Consider the following 23462-nt stretch of genomic DNA (forward strand, 5'->3'; position numbering starts at 1 on the left):
TGCTGTTGATTATTTCTATGAGATAATATACAGAGCTTTCTCTATGCATGTTCCCAAGTGTAAAAGAATTATTTAATCCAATACCCTGTCTGGTTTACTAGGGATATCATTCAAATGATCAAACAGAAAAGGAAATGTGCACGAAAAATGGCATACTCTAGGTACTATCGTGATAAATTTATTAATCTGAGATCAATTATAAAGTTAAAAATTGCTGAATGTTACAAAGATTATGTAGCTGATCTGCAGAATAATTTGAATTTGATCATGAATCATTTTTGGAATTATATTTCTAGTAAACGAGAATCTAGAGTGATGAATGATTGTTTTGAATTAAATGGTTGTAAATACACTGGCACAGACGTATCTCAGGCATTTGCAGATTACTTTTCATCGATCTATGCTAGTATAAAAAGGGACAGTGATTTCTCAGGGAATGACTTACCTCACCTTGATACCAATAGACCCACTTATAACATTGATACGCTGATTATCCCTTCCATTTCAGATGATTGGGTCAGCTCTGCGGTTGATAAGTTAAAAGCAACTCGCTCAGCTGGTCCTGACGGTGTCCCTGCCTATATTATTAAGGGTTGTCAGGATATTCTATTAAAACCTTCACAATATATTTTCAATCTCTCTTTAAAAACCAATAAATATCCTCCTAAATGGAAAAATGCCTGTATAACGCCCATTCATAAATCTGGTAAACCCAATTTAATATCTAATTTTCGACCTATTTCTATATTGGATGCACCTGACAGAGTATTTGAATCTATTTTATATAATATAGTATTCAATCATGTAAAACACGTCATCTCACCTTTCCAACATGGTTTCATGCCCCGAAGGTCTACTGTAAGTAATCTGTTAACATTTACTCAATTTGTCTCTTCTAAATTAGATAGTCAGGATCGGGTAGACGTGATTTATCTCGATTTCAGTAAAGCTTTCGATTCAGTTAATTTTGAAGATTTATTGGAAAAGCTAGTTACATATGGGTTTTCAACTGATTTGATCAAATTTTTCCGCAGCTACCTATTTGATAGATTTTCACACATACATTTCAATAGCTACAAATCTGCTGACTACGCAAATTCATCAGGGGTCCCTCAGGGATCGAATCTTGGGCCTCTTTTGTTTTTACTCTTAATAAAAGATCTTCCCGATTGCATTATTGCATCTAAGATCCTAGTGTTTGCAGATGATGTAAAATTGTATAAATTAATAAGGAGTGTTGAAGATTGTGCTCAGTTACAACAGGATCTTGATAGAGTCCATCTATGGAGTCATAGAAATAAACTAAAATTAAATATCTCAAAAACCAAGTTTATGGTTTACACGAGACAGAGGAATTATGATCGTTACGCTTACTCATTAGCAGGCATCAATCTAGAGTATGTCAATAGCATTCGAGATCTTGGAGTGTTGATGGACTCGACTCTTGATTTAAAGACCAATTTAATCACGTTCTTAGCAGTGCTAATAGGCTACTTGGTTTTATACTTCGTAATTCAAAACCTATTACTAGTTGTGATGTAAGTATAAAACTCTTTAATGCACTGGTAGGGAGTAAACTTGAGTATGCATCTTTGGTGTGGGGTCCTGCTAATGTAACTGATAGCTACGAAATTGAGAAGATTCAAAATAGATTTCTAAGACACCTTTTCATCAAGAAATTCCGTATCTTCTGTCCATTCAATTTCCCAACTAGTGAATTGAGATTCTTATTTAATATCCGGTCATTGCATGTGCGGAGATCATTAAATGCCCTATTGTTGTTATATAATATTTTAAATCATAGCGTCCATTTACCATATTTTATCAGCCTAATTAATTTCAGTGTACCATATGCAAGACCTAGAAGGAATATATTGTTCGAGATTCCCTTTGCTAGAACAAACCATCATTACAACTCATTTCTTTATAGAACCTTACGACTGTTTAATAGCTTGAATGAACACATTGATCCTTTTTCGAACTCATTCAATGAATATAATTGAATTTTTTTTTAATTGTATTTCTCTCTAGAATCTTTGAAAAGGATTGTTTTACCTTCTTTCTTTTCACATTTTTCTTTATAATAATGAAATTAATTTGATTATTGTGAGTAAATGCTTTTTGCTTTCTTTTCACATTTCTCTTTATATGAATGTAATTAATTTGATTATTTCAACTGTGTAAATGCTTTTTGCTTTCTTTTCTTTATTTACTATATTTCAAAATGTATATAAGTTGAATTGTTGTTTCATTTAATTGTGTAAATAAGGCTCTTTATGGATCTCTGTGAGCCTTTGTATGTAAAGGAAATGAATAAATAAATAAATAAATAAATAATTCTGATAAAAATAAAGATTTTTGCAACCCTGCGCTACATAATTCAAATAAACTGGTGATCGAATCGAGCCTGAAAGACTCTCTCGACTTTTTGACGGAATGAAGCAAGCTCAAATGCAGGCGAGCGAAGCGAGCCTGCTGATCTCATTTTTGAAAGATCCTGGCGACCCGGCTAGACTGTTAAGGCGAACAAAGCGAGCTTGCCGGCTCGTGATAAATACAGCTGACTCTCAATTTTACCATAGATTTTTATGTTTGTGAAATCTTGTTGACCAGTGTACAAATGTACCAGTGTTCAAGTGTACAAGTGTACCAGTGTTCTTGTTGCTGTGAAACCAGTGAACAATTTTCATAATTATTATAGCCTTTATTTCAATCCAAATATTGATCATTTCTATTACAATTACCCAGAAAATGTGATATTCCAAAAAATACCTCTATTTTTCTAAATTGCGAGTAGAAAATGAAGCTCTACAGATAAAGGTAGATTTTTATTGTTGATGATTTAAAGTGCTCGAATTTAGGGTTGAAGGAAAAATTATGCTTTCTACCATTCAATGTTGTTTCACAAGGAAAATCTTTTGTTTTTCGAGAAAATGTTCTATTGATGATACACAATGAGCTATACACGGAACAATAGTGATTTTTCATATTCTGTTGTTTATAGGAAATTGATTAATTTATTTGTTTTTTTTTATAGTTTGCGAGTGAAAGTTGTTTGTAAGAAGTAGAAGATAGCTCTAATTGAGGAAGGAAGGAAAAACGGTATTACTGAAGATAAACTAATAATTGAAGGAAACCCTACAGTCTCGATAACTAACAAAAATCTGAAAAAGATAGAAAACGACCTGGAAACGACGGAGGTTCGCTAGGAAATGATGAAATTAAGGCAGGAACTTTACAACAGTAGCAACCTCGGTAGCATAACAAGTTCGGAGCGGCAATAACAAATAGGAATAAAGAAGCAAAACAAACGATTGATGAGAAGTTGATGAGTTAAGAAAATCTAAGAGCAATATTGGAAATGGGAACAATATTCAGGACACAATACAAATATTCACATATAACTGCAGGTCTCTCGAAGAGAACTGGAGGGTCGAACAGTTTATTAGAAGAGCTTAAAAACGTTGATTGAGATATAATGGGCCTCTCAGAAATAAGAAGAGACGATGACAAATGCATGATGTTGGGTGATGACATGATGATATACCTGAATAGGAACGGATCAGCAGGAGGAACAGGATTTTTAGTGAATAGCATATCGAAAAAAGGAAAAAAAATCGTGAGCTTTAAAAAGTAAATACGTTTCACACGATACCTGTGTTGATTTTAAAACTGAAAGCAAAGAAAAAAGGAAGAGCTGAACTGATTCAGGTATTTGCATCAACTTTGTTATCAAGGGACAAAGAAATCTTCATGTCTCGACAAGAGATTTTCTCGAATAACTCGCAAATTGGCTCGGAAATGTTATTTGGAAATGGAATATAGCGATGAGAGACATGAACGCGAAAATTGAAAAAAAAAAACATTTTGTGAGAGGTGTGTTGGAAGGTATGGATTTGAAGATAGAAATAAACGAGGAGAGCGACTAGTTGAATTTGCAGAAGGCAAAAACATGTACCTGATAAATTCATTTTTCCAGAAATATGAAACATGAAAATGGACTTGGGTGAGCCTTAATGGAGAGACTAAGAACTAAATAGACTTACCCATCGTAGATAACAAAATTATTGTTCATGACGTAGATGTAGAAAATAAGATAATACTGAAAGTGACCATAGACCCCTGAGAATGAAAATTAGAAGTACTGTAACTAGAAAGTATTAATGTTAACAAACCGGCAAGACTTAGTACAGATGTGTTGAGATCTCTAGGATTAGAGGAGAGACTGAAAAATAATCTGGGTAACGAGAGTATTAGTAATGGTGAGAGACATGGAGACTGTTACGAGAAAACTGATTTGTACCTTGAGGAAAACGATACAATTGCTAGGGAACTCAGAGAAAGGCAAACACGAAAAGCTCCAAGAGAGATCACTGGACTGTTAGAGGGAAAAAGGAAACGTAAGAGGTCTTGAAGAGAAAAAAATCAAATTTGGAGAAATGTACAAGCTCTTCAGAAAAAATTAGAATGGATGGACTAATAAAAGTGATTTAATTAATGACATCCTTATTATAAAAGGGAAGTTGAGGATTTAAAAGAAACTTTAAAATTTGGAAAAAGTGTAAAGGACTTCAACAGAAAACAACAGCTACGAATGAGTACACTGACTTGTATGAAGAACGCAGACGGAACTGGAGTAAAGGAGCTAGAGGTACCACTAGTCTGGAAGTTATTTGTATATTCTACGAGGAACTCTATCAATCGACTAACGTAGATGAAAGTAATTTGAGACTGGTCACAGATGAACGCAAAAGAATCCAGCTGCAAATGAAGAATGTCCACTGGTTCTGGAGAGTGAAATGATGCTCAGGAGGCAAACACGAAAAGATCCAAGAGAAATTCAGGTATATGTACAGTTGCATCGAGATTGAGTTTAGTCTGAGAGGAAAGAATAAACTTTGTATTAGCGCTATTGAACACGCTAAGGAAGGAATAGCAATGAGCCCAGATAGAATATAAAATGAATAATTGAAAGCTACTCTTCAGTCTGTGCCTAAACTGCGGAAAAATCCCCGAAGGATAGCTGAAAGCGAATTTGATACTACTTTTAAAAAAAGGTGAGAGATTACCTATCAAGTTTTTAAAAAATATTCATGGCATTAATCGCAAACAGGATAGATGAAAGTCTGGCGGCAGCAACCTCAATCAATCAACTGGATTCGAGAGGAACATTTTCACTTTGGATAACATAAGTACTTAGTCATACAAGAACTAATCAGGAACTCCAGAGATTACAAACTCCCAGTAATATGACTATTTGTGGACTCTGAGAAGGCCTTCGATAAGGTAACCAACCGACGGAAGATGGGCAAAGAGGATCTTGGACTGGCAACCACTCACCTTCAGAAGAAGCAGAGGACGGCCTCCATATAGATGGGACCAAGAATTCAAGTGTGCGGTGGAGCAACGTGGAAATGAGTTCCAAGAGAACGGGAGGAGTGGGAGCGAATGAACAATGTCTACAAGGAAATATGACTCTACAAAGATTGAAAAACCTACATACTCAAAAATGGAAAAGAAGAACCAACCTCATTTATTTCAGCCTCACATCATGGGGTAAGAATACCCCAGCTGACGCTGATTATTGCATACCGAACAATGCAGTTTTTCGAGGGAAATCTTTTGCTTTTCCGAGAAAGTACTCTATTGGTGACACACAATGAGTTATGCACGAAACAATGATCATTTTTTATACTCTGCTATTTATAGGAAATTTGCGGGTGGAAATGGTTTGTGAGGTGTAAAAGATGGCTATTATTGAGTTCTTAGCACTTCAGAGTGATTGAGCGTGAATATCAAGTGATAATATCAACTTTTTACAAAATATTAAAATTTTCGAAAATAATGCTCATGAAATAGAGCGTGGAAAGCTTATTATAATGCTGTATTAAAAAGTTTTTTCGGATCCACCCCTAGGATGCCAATTAGAAAAAATGGATTGTTTTTACAAAATCCATGGAATAGAATATTTTTGGTGGAAAATTTTCAGTTTTCTAATAATTATAAAGTGAAATTTTATTTGATCCTGAGAAAATCAAAATTTACTAATTTTAGGACGGGAGTTGAATAACAAAAAACTGATTTTACAAAATGGAAAATACAGAAATAACTTTTTTCTGCAAATTTAATTATTACAAATCGACTGACACCTTGTTTGTCAAGATTGAATGAATATCAAGAGAGATATGGCAGCTTTAGTGATAGATGACCTACCTTTAGAGGGTTGTGTAAAATTATATAATTGTTGGCAAAATCTTAAATCGCTTAATAATAACATGTAATGCTGATGGAGATTGTTACATTTAATGAGGCGACTTCACCAGCATGTTTTGGTGTGCACTGCATCAAACCTACAGTGGTTTCATTGTATTTGGACTGTTGTATAAATTGTAACCGTTTTGGACATAAGCCTGAGGTACTTTTCTGTAAGTTGTGTAAATCTGAATGTTTAAATGAATAAATAAATGAATGAATGAAAATTAATTTAATCTTGACAAATGTGTAAGTCGATTATAAGTCACGATTGGAAGTCATTCTGTATATAGAAAAAGATTGGTGAAAAGTATTGAAACACCTGAATATTTAATTTGGAAGGGAAATTTGACGATGGGTTTGATTGAGGATCTTATTTGAATGAAAAACTATTTTTCTGTCGTATCAAAATTTTGATCCGCCATCTTGGAATCGCCATTTTGAATCCGAATTTTTTTAGATACGAAATTTGTCAACTGATACATGATTTCGATACGGAATTTCAAGAGAAAATGAATGGCGAAATCGAACCACACATTGATATCTCAAACCGTTACAAAGTTATTTACATTCAAAGATACTAAAAGATCTTACAAGAATGAAATAAATAGAGTACATAGAAAATCTGAACCATCAAATTTAATTTTTTTAAGTGTTAGCAAACACTTGAAATAACTTCTACTTACATATTCAGCACTTTGAACAGAAAAGTTTCATCTGACAAATTTTTAATCTACCGGTAGTCAATTCTGTATTATGTTAGTATCCTTAAATTAAAGTAAATAACTTCTTAACAGTTTGAGATATAGATGTGCGGATTTCGCCATTCATTTTCTTTTAGAATTCTGTATCGGAATCATGCGTCATATGACCTCCTTTCCATTAAAAAAATAAAGTTGGATTCAAAATGGCGGACCAAGATTTTGATGCAACAGAAAATTAGTTTTTTTATGCAAATAGGATCCTCAATCGAACCCATCGTCAAGTTTCCTTTTTAAATAAAATATTAAGCTGTTTCCAAACTTTTCATCAATCCAGAATATACTATAGATTTGAAAAAAGATATATACATAGAAGAAAAAACCGTTGTACTATACACTATTTCATCTATGAGTCTATGACCACTCTCAAGCAAAGTAAAACAAACAGGAAGCATGATGAATTGAAAACATGACAAACTGGAAACTTGACGTAATGAAATCTTGAAGAATTGGAAAATAGGCCTATAACGATCCTTCAAGAATCTATAATGCAAAATTTCAAGTTATCAGTTCAGTAGTTCAGACGTGATGAAGCGTCATTCATGAATTTCCTATCATTTACATGTATAAGCCAATTCTTTCCTTCATTCTATTAGAAATATGGAAAGCAACTCATATTCTCTCTGATCTTGAGAAACTTTTTCTCGTCTACTTATAACGAAATCAATATCTTCCGTAGAAAAATTTACTCAACTTTACCACCAGTTACAAACTACTGTTTACAAGTATATAAACTGACATCAAATATGATCGACAATGATTATTGCTGGAAAAAGAAAGAGATATGCTTCAAAAATGGAAAATAAGTTCTGTAAGTACTGACCGTAGTCTTCTCTAGGCAGCGTAATAAATGATGATGCTGCAACTCGAAGATATCCTCTTCGCGATAGTTCTCGTCCATCTCCATACCGGACTCTTGAGCAGCCAGTCTGGCTTCAGCTGCTTTCTTTTTGCTGACGAAGGCCGCTCCAGAAGACGCTTTTGCGATTCTGATGCGAGCCAGACGTGCTTTCTGAAACATTCAAAACCATTATCAATATCAATAAGTCCTTATCAATTCATAAATCGTCATACATCAATAAATAATGACAGAGATCACTTCAAATACTTCATTATTGGAAATTCTTCAGAAATTTAATCCTCAATCCAATTGAGTTCAGTTCAGACTGTCATTAACTGTCTGATGATAAATTTATCATTATGATACATACTCTTCTTGTTTCAAGCACATTTTTTTTGTATGGTACGATGTTCATTGATGGCAATGATGCATAGATCACAATACGTATGTATACAGAACCGAGATACTTTGATTAGTGAATGTATCATCAACCACCCCAGACATGATTGCACAGTTACTCACAGGAGACAAGGGTACGGACCCTGATATTGCTCTGAACATCTCTTCATCAAAATCAAATGAACATATTTGATCAAACTTTGAGAGGATTATTTAACAAAAAAAAAAAAAAAAAAAACATGAGTGTCGTAAAACGCAACACAATCAGTCAATTCAACTAGATACAAGCAGTTCAAGAAACAACAAAACCCAATTAGTAAGCTACTCCCAGGACATAGTTTAGGGCTGAACATGCAGCAAACTACAAAAACTGCTGCAGGATTTACGACATAAATCTACAAAAGATTTGGAAATAATATAGGACTTGGTACCAATCAATAATTGTAGGCCTATTATTTGACTGCATGTCGTGTGAAATAAATAGAAAAAAGTGTGATGATACATGGCAGCTCAGAATGGATCAAGAAATCATTATCTTTAATCAATAATTATTACAGTTCTAAATGCAATAATGAATTTAAGGTCCAATCATGATATGGGAGTCTGCTGATTACGCCCAGTGGTCAGAATATGTTTGGCCACTCACTTATTGAACATAGCAAAGTGAACGTCCGTGACGTCATCACGAATGACGTCATTTCGCTCTCAATAGCAGCTGACATTACGTTCCCCGACTGAAAGAGCGGAATTCTTATTCCAGTATTCTACGGAAGCTTCAAGCAAAACACTACTGTATTATTACAATATATTAGCCTAGTTAATAAGATACAGATTACTATCTTATAATTCCATTCTAATTGATATTAAAAGATTGGGCTTGAACCAAAACGGATATTGTCATTAATAAATCATAAATGATTATTTATTTTAATGAAAAGGCGTATTTGATAGTCATTAGGGAATCAAATCTTTACATGAAAATTGAAAATCAAAATGGGATTTTCTAACTTCATTTAATTTCTCACAGCATTTTCCGACTTTCAAAATTATTTTCAAGTGAGTGAAAAAAAAATACGAGTAGCCCCTACCGAGATTCCAAGAAAGTGGATATTGAAGATAGCTTACAAGCAAATACCTTATAAATAAGAAGTTGATGGTAGTTGAACGAGTTCACTCAAAATAAAATTGAATTTTATACTTGATTGTGATTATAGTTACCACAAACTCTGTTTCGAATTCTATCATACCAAAAGAGATTCTATGAAGAGTTCTACGAATTCTATGAAGATGAATATGATGCATAATAAACAATCGACAATGAAGATGATGCATGATAATGATTATAAGAGTAAGGAGTTAATGATTATAAGTGTATGGAATTAATGAAGCGGAATAGGTTGGAACAGTATTGATAGTATTTTTGGATAGATTCAACTGTACTTGACCATCAAAACACATCTCAGTTCTTTCCAGTTCTTTAAGTCTATAATAATTAGATTGATATTGTCAGTTAGCAGAATAAATTCATTTATATTGGTATTGTGCAGTCTTCAAGTTCACAATGTCTGCTCATATTTCGAGAAGAGAAACGTTACCTGAGTCGTCGTGATATTAGTTCAGATAATACAAATCCTCGATCCTGTTAGTTAGGCACATTTTCAATGTCTGAGTTGATGTACAGTAAAAATACATGTCTAATCTATCTGGATCATGAATTTTAATTTCAATAGTCTAAAAGCGTTTAACCGTCATTGCGATTATAGGGAATGTAAAATCTGTTTTTTTAGAATGGGTTTTTAAATGTTCTTATCAATTCAGATGAGAATTCATATTCTTCAATGATTATTCATCATTGCTTGAAATTGAATTTCATGATCCAGATAGAGTAGACATGTATTTGCACTGTACATCAATTCAGACATTGAAAATGTGTCTAACTAACCTGGGGAATTCCCGAGACATCTAACAATAAACGAGATGTGTAGGAGCAGTAAAGCTAGACAATAGAAGGGTTTCGGTGACACTTCTCCAGGTAGAAATAACAAGTCAGGAACAATGCTATTCTGTACCATCAGTTTACAATGACCCAGAAAAAGAAAGAAATTTCTTGGAAAAGAATATTCTCATTTTCTTTAATTTGTCATGTGGTGGAACTGTAAATAGCTTCCATGAACCCCATGAAAATAAGTGGGAGATCCAAATTGAACTGGTTTTTAGAGTCTAAGAAGGATATGAAAAAATTAAATATAACAGTGGCATATTATTTACTAATCAGAGCAGGGCTACGGAATCAGCTTAAAGTTTATGAACTTGGTCGTTAGAAAGACGAATCGCTCAGATTGCGAGGATTGGAGGCGAAAGCGGGAGACCAACGTAAATAATAATAATAATAATAATAATAATAATAATAATAATAATAATAATAATAATAATTTTTTTATTCAGATTTCTCTCACATTACAGGAATGATAAGTTTCACAAATTGAATTAATCATTATACATATATCATCTTATATCTATCATACATGAAGTGAGAATCTATTAAAATTTTCTTATTATATTTTTGTGGCTGCCCCATGAAGCTAATTTTAGCTTATATTGAGGCATTGTACATACTCAGAGATATTTTTCAAAGATTTGAATTTATGGATGGAAATGTTTTAGGAAATACAAATTTGTAGATGTGTTTATTTCGTGGTAATAATGTAAGAGTGATATTTTTATCTATTGAATTGTGGAGTAGTAATTTTTAATTTCTATTTTCACCTGTCTGTAAGTGTCTAGATGTTGTAGATGATTCGGTAGACTATTGAGAATGGATGGTACAAAATATTCTGGTACAGCTTTTCCTATTTCAGTGAAGTATTCTGGTGTTCTATATTGTGTGTGTCTGGTGTTGTATCTGTTTTCATTGGTACGTCGATAAGCATTTTCAAAATAGTATTTCAGCAGTATTATATAATTGTATAGGTTTCTGAATGAGAGCAGTTTTAAAGTGTTTGTATCCACTCCTTGGAAAAATATTCTTTTGATTCTGTTGATTAGCTGACTTACTGGGTTCAATATATAATTGGGTGCATGTCCAAAGACAGTTATACCATATCGTATTTGAGATTCAACCAAGCTGAAGTAGACTGTTCGTTTTGCTTTCAGAGGCAGTAATCCTCTCATTTGGTAACACCTATGTGCTATGTACCTCAGTTTTTTTGCTAGTATCTGGGAATGGGTGTGCCACTTCATGTTTGAGTCAAAATTCAGTCCAAGATATTTTACTGTATCTGAGTGTTTAATTTTCTTACAGTTGCATGGATTGAGAGTGGTGAAGCATTTATAGCTATGACTTTTAACTCTATTGTTTGGGTCAAGGATGTTTATACTCATTTTTGGGTTTTTAAATACTATTGTTCTTGTCTTTGTACTGTTTATATGTATATAGTTGTTGTGGAAGTATTTTGTTATTGTGTTCAAATCTTTATGTAAATTTTCAGCTGCAGTTGTTAAACTTTTACTTGCAAATAGCATAATGGTATCATCCGCATAGTTGTATACTTCTCCCTTGAAGTTGCAGTTTTTAAGATCACTTATATATAAGTTGAAGAGTAGTGGTGATAGAGGGGAGCCCTGAATGACTCCAAATGTTTAAGATTTTGGTTTACTAATATTGTTTCCAATTTTCACCATTGTTTCTCTGTCACTGAAATAATTCTTCAATAACTCTAGATCCATTCCCAATACTCCCATCTTGCTCAACTTCTCTATCAGTATTTCATGCTGGATAGTATCAAATGCCTTGCTCAGATCCAGTAGTACTGCAAGGGTTGCTACTCTTTTATCTATATTCTTATTTATTTTGTATGATACTTTTTCTAGCAGTTGTGTTGTAGATTTGCCGGGTACAAAGCCATATTGGTTTCCATTCAGCAGATTGTTTTGTGTTGAATATTTGAGTAGGTCTTCGTGCATAAAAAAATCCAGTATTTTCATTATAATGGAGATCGCACCTATGGGTCTATAGTTTTGTATATCTTTTTTCTTTCCATTTTTATAGATAGGTTTGAGGATCGTTGTCTTCATTTTTGATGGAATTTTTCCTGTTTTTATTATGGTGTTGTATAAGTGTAGTAGGATTTCTTTCAAGTTTTCAAAGTGATCTTTTATATGTTTTGGTTTAATATTGTCTATGCCGGGTGATGCTGTTGTATTCAGTTTTTTTACTATTCTTTGTTATTTATCCATGTTTATTGTTTTGACTATTGCTGTGTATGGTTCAGTTGTATGGTTTTCATCAGTTTCTGAAATTGATACATCAAGGATATCTGTTGATATGTTTTTATTCATTTCTTCTATTTTATTTTTGAAGTGTTCATTAAAGTCTTCACATAATTTTTCAAGTTCTTCTCCTTCTCTGACTTTAAAGTTCCCGACTATTGTTGACTGTATTGATTTTTGCTTTACATTTAGAATTTCATTAACAGTATTCCATGTCTTTTTAGCATCTCCTATGTAGTTGTTTATTTTATTGTAATAATATTTTCTTTTCTCTTTCCTTATCATATCGGTTAGCTTATTTCTATGTCTTCTGTATTCGTCTTTCAGATCATTATTATTAGGTTGTCTTTTCAATTTGCTCCATAATTTGTCTTTCAAGTTGATATGGTTTTTTATTATCTCTGTAATCCATGGTTGTTTGTGTTTATTACTTTTTCTGTTGACTGTTATTGTTGCTTTTTCATAAATATTATTGAATTTGTTGACTATAGACTCATATATTTTTGTTGGGTTGTTTGATGTTAAGTGGTTGTTCCAGTTTGTATTATGTATCATACTTCCTACTATTCGGTCAGAAATTATTTTTCTCTCATCTATTCTTGCCTCTTCTTTATTATTTTGAATGTTAAATCCCACCATGTAGCGATCTGCAATCTTTGATTTAATGACTATAGTTTCTATTTCAGTTGGGCTCATTCTTGTATTGATATGATCTATGCATGTTGATGTTATGTGATCACCATATAGTTCTTTCCTGGTTGGATCGTTTATTCCAGTTTGTATTCCTGCTGTATACAGTATGCTTAGATAGTTTTGTGCTTGTACAGTGATATTTTGCTCCTGTATATCAATATTCATATCTCCCAGGATAACAAGATTTTTTTTATCTTTGATATGTTGATTGTTTAGCCATTCTTCTAGTTCTGTGTTAAATTGGGATACACTATTAGATGGTGGTCTATAGAATACGGCAATCAAATATTGTTTTTCATTAATTGTCATTTCAAATGATATGGACTCACTAACTGTGAAGCTATGAGGTATGGAATTGATGCTCAACTCTTTTCTGTAATAGACTAATATACCACCACCCGCTCTCGTCTCTCTACTATAATTGAGATAGTCAAAATCTGGGATATTAAAGGACTCTATCTCATCTTCTTTTGTGTTTGTTTCAATTAGGACAAGTATTTTTATTCTATCCAATACTCCGCTCAAGGTTGCCATTAGAGTATTCCAGTGCTTCTTAATACTTCTAATATTCAGCATAATACATTCAAATGATTTTGTATCGGGTATTGCGTTTTTGAAGTCTTGAATAGAATTGTAGGTTTTTGTGTGTATTTGTTCGATATCAAACTGTTCCATCTTTATTGATGAGCTGAACAAGCTTTGAATATTCTAGTCAATGTGGGTTGTAAGAGGATGTATGATGTATGCAGGTTTATGTTATAATCTAATCTGAATTTTGGTTTGAAGAAATTAGTTTTGATTATGGGCTTTTGTGTGTGCCGATGTGAATAAAATATTTTCAATCTAATATTTTTAAATTTATAATCAAATTATTCGTGAATTTCAGGTTATGAAGTATGTCATTCTATTTATTTTTCCAATTTTCGATTTCAATAGATAACAAGTGAAAAATAAAGGTGTGATACCGTCTTTCCATTTTGTTGTGATTTATTAAGTCTGCGTTATCTGTTATGATACCAATAGATAGTGCTCATCTCTATGGACCTTCTGTTCAATTTATTGAATGTTTCTGTCAGTTCGACTGAAGTAGGCCTAGTATTAAGTTGAGATCATAACCAGATGGAATATTATTGCCTGTGAAATGGTGTGCTTCTTATTTACTTCTCATTTTATTGCTTTTGATCACTCATTATTTGTTTGTTGGAGTTCGAAACAGCTTGGTGACTATAACTATGTGGAATTTATGAGTTTATCATTTCAATTTTTAATGGATTAATATTGGATACTGTGTTATTGATATCAGCAAAATGTGAATATTTTCTAGGTTTATGCTTCTTCAATTTAGTAATAAATTAATATTATAGGTCCTTGTTTTGAATATGTTCTAGTATGTTGCACACCATTACACATGCAATTCAATGTCAATATCAAATCAAAGATTGAACATAATTATAACACACCTATATCCCTTAACCTTAAAAGTTTTTGGTAAGTATTGTCCATGTTTTCCATTTTAATATGAAATAAAGAGTCATTTATTGTTCTTCTGTTATGTGGTTTATCACTTTTTTGTTCACTGATTGTCCTATAATATCCTCCTTCGATTGCACTCTTATTTTCTTTTCGTCTGTTGATCGTTTGATGAATATTTTTCCTTCTCTGCTCCATATGAATTGGAATCCACGTTGAGTAGCTTCTTGTTTGATTTCCCAGAATAGTTTCTTGAATTCTTTGGATTGATTTTCTGCCAGGTAAATTTTCTCTTCATTGTCAATCTGCAGGATGTCCTTATTTGTGAGTTGGATCTTTCTTTTTTGTAGTAGAATGGTGTCTCGTTCCTTCTTATTTTTCATTGTGATGATTATATTCGTGTTTTCTGGTTTTTTCATTGAATTTGGTAATCTGTAGATAGATTCAACATCTCAGTCCCATTACTTCGATGTTTCTTCCTCGGGAGTGTTGTTCCAAATCTAGTAGTCTGCCTTCTAACGAATTGATTTTTTCATCTTCCTGTTTGTTTTCTTTTTCCAGTTCATCCACTTTTCCTTTGTATAGATCAAGTTCTTCTGTGATACCGGTGATAGATATTGTGAGTTTTTCCATTTTCTTGTTTATTTTCTGGCATCATAACCAATCTCTCGTAGATTTGGTTCAGTATAGTCTTGAATTCAGTGTTTTCCATTGATGAAGTGGAGTCGTTTCTCGATTTGGGTTTTCCACGGCAATCAGTGCAACGCCAATCTGTTTTTTTCTGACCGGACATTCCTCTATAAGTTGTTTCTCGAAGTCCGGAGCATTCAAAATGCATTCGTTGTTCGCATCCGTTGCATTTGACCGATTCTCCATCATTGGGGAGTTCATCATCGCATTTAGTACAATTTTTCATTTTTCAGTTTAGTAGTTAATAACTGTATTTCAATAATGACTATGACTTTGATGATTCTTTGAATTTTAATATTTGATATTAGCTTACCTATCCCATCAACAGCACACACTAGCCCACGTGATAGTTTAATAATTGTTCATGTTCATGATCTATGTATATAATGCGGTAATCATTCTCTATTTGTATTTGATAAATAGTTATAATTGTTCGTAAAGTTCAGATTTTCAATATTATATTTATACTCCTACCTTATTTTCTTACCGTCAGTGCCAGTTAACTAACTTTGAGGTTATAATTGTAGAACTTTACACTTCAGGTTCAATTTCGTAATATATCCACAACTGGTTAATTTCTAACTATTTTGCACTTTTTCCATTCCATTATATTTCTATCAAAACACTTTTCACGTACTTTAGTTGATTATTGAACTTATTTCGAAACTTTTTTAACAGACTATTGCAAGTTTTGATTGAAACGCATCCAGTGCCAATATAGTCTATATACCTATATAATCCAGTACCTATATAATCTAGTAATGGATTATAATTATAATCTATATAATAATAATAATAATAATAATAATGATAGCGTTTATGATAATAGCTAATGGAGAATTACTGTGGTCCTTAGTTGACCTATACAAAATAAATGAATGAATAGTGTTGTACATTTCTTTCTTTCTGATTGTTAGTCTAGAGTTTAGGGTTGCAGCTGTCACGTAATCAATTTTGTAGCATCATTATCGTTGGTTCATAATTACTCATAATATCAACGATGCAGCTAACTTCAATTAATTCTTTACAGTACAATTTGAAAAATGAATAAATGGTCTGAAGATGAAATGCAATTTGTATTCGATAATACAATATTTTTCTATATCTACTTAAATTGGCCAAGTTTAAACCGTTCATGATCGTTGGAAAAGGTTATCATGGATATAACTCTCACTAACACTCCACTGGAAAGATTAAGGTGAAAGTGCAGTTGAGAAAAGGGAAAAGATATAATGAAGAAGTTCAACAAAAAAGTTAAGAGAAAATAGAATTAGAGGATGAAAAAGAAAGGAAAAAAACAGAAGAAAAAAAGAAAGAGATGGAAGAAGGAAGAGGAGTGTGATTCACTAAAATTTGTCAGTATTTCCTATAAGTTGGAGGATAGCTAAAATAAAATAGATAAATGAATAAATAAATAACCCGTTTATTGCTTTCTTAAACAATTACAAAAAATTTCAAAATCAAAAGCTATATACAATTCAAAAGGCAATAATCAGCAGATGCTGGGGTATAATTATCCTTTTTCCATAGAAGGATAAAGTGTTGTACGAGTGCGTTTAGTAAAGATTTCTTTCATCTTCTTCATTTCAATCCTTGTAGAGCCAGACTTGTTTGAATACGTTTTTCATTCTCTCCCATTCCGTCCTTTCTCTTGCTACTCTCTGCCACGTCGCTCCGCCGCATACTCTCCTGAATTCTTCGTCCCATCTGTACGGAGGCCTTCCTCTGCTTCTGCTCCGCGTGCGTGGGTGCCAGTCGAGTATTGTTTTGGTCCATCTTCCATCCGTTGTCCTTGCGATATGGCCTGCCCAATTCCATTTTCTCTCCATTATCATTCTACCTACATCTTTAATTCTGGTTTCATTTCTGATCCATATTTTGGTTTTCCTATCTATTCTTTTCACTCCTATCATTATTCTTTCCATCGATCTCACACTTGTTCTGAGTTTCTTGATTATTTTCTCATTCAGAGTCCACGTTTCGCAGCCGTATAGAATTCTGGTAGAATACATGTTTGAAGTAGGCGTCTCTTGCTTTCCATGGGAATATTAGATCTGAAGAGATAGCTGTATTTCTTGAACATTGACCAACCTATTGCCACTCTTCTAGTAATCTCTCCCCATTGTCCATCTCTCCCTATTCTCTGTCCTAAGTAGATGAAGTGTTCAACTGCTTCTATCCTTCCGTCTTCGGTCTCTAATACTCTCTCGTTATTTTCACTGTTATAAATCATTACTTTTGATTTATCAAAATTCACTTTCAGTCCAACCTTTTTTGTTACTTCAATCATTTCCTTCATCATTCTACATACTTCTTCGGTGCTATTTCCTATAATAACAATATCATCGGCGAATTTCAATGTATTCAATTTCACCCCATTGATGTTGATTCCTTTTTCCTGCCATTGTAATTCATCTAGAGATTTTTCCAGAACTGCATTAAATATTTTCGCTGATGGTATATCTCCCTGCCTTAAGCCTCTATTTACTTTAACCACTCTACCTTTTCCTCTCAATTTGAATTCAATTTTCATGTTTCTGTAAATGAATCTGAATAATTCCAGGTATTTATTGTCAATTCCCAAGTCTTCAAGCGTTCGTAATACGGAAGAAGTGTTGATTTTATCGAATGCTTTCTCGAAATCAATGAATAGCAGCACTAGTGGAAATTTGTATTCATAAGAATTCCTTATCAGATCCTGTAAGACTAGGATGTTATCCATTTGTGAATAAAATAGATAGATAGTTAAAATAAGTTACATAAGAAAGTTGGTGGTGAAGGGAAGTTGTAAGAAATGTGTGAAAAAAAGGTAGATGAAGAGTTGACTATATCTATTTCGAATGCTATTGTTGTATTTCTTTGAATAAGAATAATAATACTATTATTAACAACAACAACAACAACAACAACAACAACAACAACAACAATAATAATAATAATAATAATAATAATGATAATAATAATAATAATAATAATAATACAAAACGGTGGCACTGTTTCAAATCAATGATTCATCAAATTAGCTATTATAAAGGGAAAACTCGTGTGAGAGAGAGTGAGAGAGAGATAGTGATTGTTTTATTCGATGCTTTTATTAAAACCTCTCGCATTGAAAAAATGTTCTGCAGTTATAATTATTGCCGGTATTAAATTATAATTACGGGTCTTATGAAAAAATATCACCGTCAAGATCAAATTTATTGAGTAGAGAATTGTTCCAGAAATGCTTAACAAGCTTGAAAATACTGGAATATAATAAAGTTGAAAAAAATAGAAATAATTGTCTAAAAATATTAAAACCCAATCGGTGTCTAGGAAAGATTGTGGTATCTGAAGAGATTTTGATTGATTACTGAATGTTCAGAAGAGAAATTAAATATGTTTGTCAGTTTTTAGCTAAATCATTCAATATTTCCTTTTATCGATAGTGTAGTGAGATTTTCTTGGAAAAAATTCGTAGGTAATTTCACGATCTACAGCTCAAAAACTGGCGCGCCGATAGATCGATTCAAATTTCCCACTTCGACTAGCATTCCTGGCACTATTCGCAATTGGCCAAACTTTTGCGCCAAGGCACATGATTCGTCGACCGTGAAAGCAAGTCGGCGGGCTATTATATTCGGGCTATTAGATTACACTCCTATTTACTCCATTAATTACTGAATAAGACAGATTGATTATCAATTCAAATTTCCTTATTGTTAGTACAATTGGAAGATTACAAATTGAGAGTGTTTATCTTAACTTATTTTGTTGTATCCTATTACATAATCCACACAATTTCTGTTCAGAGAAGTACACTCTTCCTTCTTTCTTTTTCTTCTTCCGTTTCTTTTCATTTTCTCATAATCCTTCTTCTTCTGATTCTTGTTTCCTCCTTTCTTGTTCTTCTTCCCTTCGGTTCTTCGGTGTCATCTCCTTTCCTCCTCATGTATCTTCTTCTGTTTCCTGCCTTCTTCTTCTCTTGTTCTTCTCTTCCACCTTTTTTTCTCCTCCCGTACAAGCTAGCTTGGTATTCTTCTGTATTATTTTCATGCTTTGTTACATTACCTCTTTTTGTATACCAGGCTTAATATGTTTCACTACCTTTTATCAATATTTCTATCCCCCATTCAATTCACTTTTTCAATGTATTTATTTACTATTTGTCCCAATCCCTTTTCGTCTGATTCCTTTCTCCTTCACCATGAATATGTTCCATTCTTTTCCATTTTCAATACTAAACTTGAAGAAAAGCAAAGTAAATCATTAACGTTACACGTTCTAAAGACATCATGAATCATATCATACATATACTATAGCCGGAGCGTCTGAAAACCTCCTGACAAGGGTGGTTGTTGTGGTGGTTGGTGCTCTGTTGGATTCGATTGACAAGTGGTTGAAAACATGGGAATAATTATGATATCTGAGAATTTTTCATTTTGGGGGCTCCCGGACCCCCCCAGTATTTTCAACTTTTGAACCACACATTTCTCAGCAAAGTGCAAAAGAACTTTTTTGTTCACTGCCTCAACATTACTAGATTGCTAGAATAAAATTTTTAACGGGTCGCGGGGGGTGCGGGGGAATGGAATTTTCATCAGTTTTCTTGTTAAATTTGATGAATTCCCAGCCTAACTAGGGCATGTGACAATACTAACTTTCATCAGAAAGTCTGTAAAAGTACTAGCAGGCATCGAGAAAACTATTGATTTTTCAAAATTTTTATTTTGGGGGTCGATGATGCACCCTCAGTTTTTAGAAATTCAAGGGGGGAATCGCTACAGTTTCGAATTCCAACTCAATCGACTCTGGAGATCCTAAAACATCGCCTCGCCTCAAGATTCAAAACTTGGAAAATTCCCAGCCAAACTGGGGCATGTGACAACTCTAAATTCCATTAGAAAGTTTCTAGGAGTTCCAGCAGGCATTGAGAAAATCATGGATTATTTGAAATTTCCATTTTGGGGGTCAATGATGCCCGCCTCAATTTTTGAAAAAAAGTGTGAAATTCCCAGACAAAACTGTGGATCTCACAATTTCATGGATGATATCATTAGGAAGGGGACCAAGAATAATCTACAGAAAAATTGTCAAATAACGAAATTTTATATTCTAGGGGGGCGTGGGGGACCCTCATATACAGTGCTGGACATGGATCACATTTACAGGGTTTTTCATGCTCAAAATCGAATTCAGCAGCCGAAAAAAATGACTTCCGTGAAAACTAACCGAAAAAAACAATAGTGGTGCTGGGAGGGTGATTTTTCGAATTTTATCAATTTTGGCTCATTTTCCAGGATTTTTGCAGCCAAGATATGACTGTCTCTGTATTTTTCACATCAGTTTCCGATGTTGGAATCACTTTACCAGCCGTATATGCTGCTGATAGTGTACCAGAAACCTCAAAATATCATCCAGGGGGCACTCGAGGAGGGCTGTGTGATTTTTGGCAATTTTGAAAAATCTGCAGTTACTCTAGATGGTATAATGATGTTTTAATATGTCAAAAAATAATCAAAAGTGATATTAAAAGGAAAAAAATATAGAACATATGAGATATTTCACTTTGGGGGCTACCAAGGACCCCTCAATTTTTCCACCTTTTCAATGGTTAATTTTATAGCAAAGTCAAGAGGAACAATCTCATTCGGCACATTAAAATGAGGTCATTCATCATATAATAACTCCATGGGATATGAGGGATGGGATGGGATATGAGGGATGTAAGGGCAGTTATTCAATTTTTTTCCAATTCTGGCCATGGAAATTTTTGACACTCACAATTAACCAAAAATCAGATTTTGTTGTTGAGATCACATTCATTGATTCACAATCATTGGATTCAGCAGCCAGAAAAACATTTGCCCTGTGAAAACTAACCAACAAAATTCAATGCGGGGATGCAGGGGTGATTTTTCGATTTTGGCCAATTTTGGTTCATTATTAAGGATTTTTGGAGCAAAGATTCGATTGGCTCTGTATTTTTCACATCAGTTTTTGATGTTGGAATCACCAAACCCGCCGTCTATGCTGCTGATAGTTCATCATCAAACCCAAAATTAAATCCAGGGTACACTGGAGGGGGGCTGTGTTATTTTTGACAATTTTGAAAAATCTGCAGTCACACTGAACAGTATAATGATGTTAGAATATGTCAAACAATAATCAAAAGTGATGAAAGAAGAATCAAATATGACAGAATTCACCTTGAGGGGAACCAAGGACAACCTAAATTTTTTCAACTTTTCAATGCTTGATTTCATAGCAAAGTCAAGAGGAACAATGTTTCACTCAGCACATCGAAATAAGGCTACATTCATTGCTGCTCATAAATCACACCTAGAGCTTTTTCATGCTCATAATCGGATTCAGCAGCCACTAAAACAATAGCTCCATGAAAACTAACCAACAAAACTTAATAGGGGGGATGCAAGGGCGATTTTTCATTTTCGTCAATATAGGCTCCTTTTGGAGGATTTTTGCAGCCAAGAATTGATTATCCCTTTTTATTCAAATCAGTTTTTGATGTTGGAATCTCATAGACACTAGTCTATGCTGCTGATAGTGTATCATGAAGCCCAAAATTGAATCCAGGGGGCACTTGACAGTGTAATGATGTTGAAATATGTCAAGAAATTAATCAAAATAATAATAAAAACATTTTTTTTTTTGAGAGGGGGGGTACCTTGGACCAAGGGCAGTTTTCAGATTTTTGTTGATTGTGTCCCAAGAAATTTCTGGAACCTTAAACAATTTAGCAGCTTAAATTCAGTGCATTTTGTATTTTTCACATTTGATTTTGTCATTGAGATCTGGCTGTTTACACTGCTCATAGTGAGCAAATGTAAGGGACGCTGCTGATAGTGTATCATAAAATCCTAAATCACATCCAGGGGGCACTCGAGGGGGGCTGTGTGATTTTTGGCAATTTTGAAAAATCTGCAGTTATACTGGATGTTATCATGATGTTTAAATATGTCAAAAAAAAATTAAGAGTGATTTTAAATAGAAAAAACATATGAGGGATTCTTATTTGGGTTGAAACTTTCCAATGTTCAATTTCATAGCAAAGACATAAGGAACTATCATGTTGAGCACATTGAAATGGGGCTATTTATTATATATAAACTGTATGGGGAGATATATGAGAGATGCAAAGGCAGTTTTTTAGTTCACCATTCAATAATGTAATCACTCAACTCAAACTACTGAACTACTATCCTACCCAGCACAGGAAAGTCTCTAGGAGTCCTAGCAGGCTCCAGAAAATTATGAATTTTTCAAAATTTCTATTTCAAGACTTGAACCTAGCCTACTCTACCTGGCCTACCGAACCAATCCAACCAAACCTACCCTATCCATCCTTCTATACCTAACCTACCCACTCAACCCTCTATCGGTTAATCTACTTAACCTACCCCACCCAAGCCACCACACATAAATTATGCTTTTCAACCTACTCTACCTAACATACCTTATGCTATCTTACCTACCCCACCTTACCCACCCAACCACACCTATCCAATCTAACTACCCAACTCTATCCAGCCTATTCCACCTAACTATACTTGAACCATTCTAACAAACAAACCCCACATAACCCACCCCACTCAACCTATAGAATCTCTATTTCTATGATGTGCATCATTCTGGGTTGCTCGGTTATTAACAATGCTCAGACTGAGGCATCCTTTTCATCTAACCTCTATCCCTACTACTCTATCCTACTGAACTCCATTCTACCTAACTCACCATACTTAACCTACTCTACCTAACCCACCTTACCTAAACTACCCTACCTAACCTACTCTATCTAATCACCTATCCCACCCTACCAAACCTACTCTATCTAACCCACCCTACCTAAACTACCCTACCCACACCCCAAATAGGGATGCAGGGGGCGAAGCCCCAGCAGAACCAACAAATCCCACCAAACCTAATCCACCCTATCCATCCTGTGTCCTTCTATACCTAACCTACCTACTCAACCCTCTCTCAGTTAATCTAATTAACCTACTCCACCCAAGCCACCCTACATAAATGATGCTATCTAACCTACTCTACCTAACATACCTTATACTATCTAACCTACCCCACCTTAC

The 23462-nt window shown here is 33.8% G+C and overlaps 1 protein-coding gene across 17 annotated transcripts in view; it reads right to left on the reverse strand.

The window, feature by feature from the left end:
* LOC111050395 (potassium voltage-gated channel protein Shal) overlaps positions 1 to 23462 on the reverse strand; it is a 517077-nt gene that overhangs the window by 400957 nt on the left and 92658 nt on the right. For all 17 annotated transcript variants that reach the window (XR_005572985.1, XR_005572986.1, XR_005572983.1 and 14 more), the window contains exon 3: positions 7837 to 8025. Coding sequence is in view for 12 of the 17 variants with exons in the window: in XM_039441499.1 (XP_039297433.1) it covers positions 7837 to 8025 (189 nt within the window). In the remaining 5 variants the exon portion in view is untranslated. The remainder of the gene's footprint in view (positions 1 to 7836; positions 8026 to 23462) is intronic.

Source organism: Nilaparvata lugens, chromosome X, assembly GCF_014356525.2.
Source record: "Nilaparvata lugens isolate BPH chromosome X, ASM1435652v1, whole genome shotgun sequence".
NCBI lineage: Eukaryota > Metazoa > Arthropoda > Insecta > Hemiptera > Delphacidae > Nilaparvata > Nilaparvata lugens.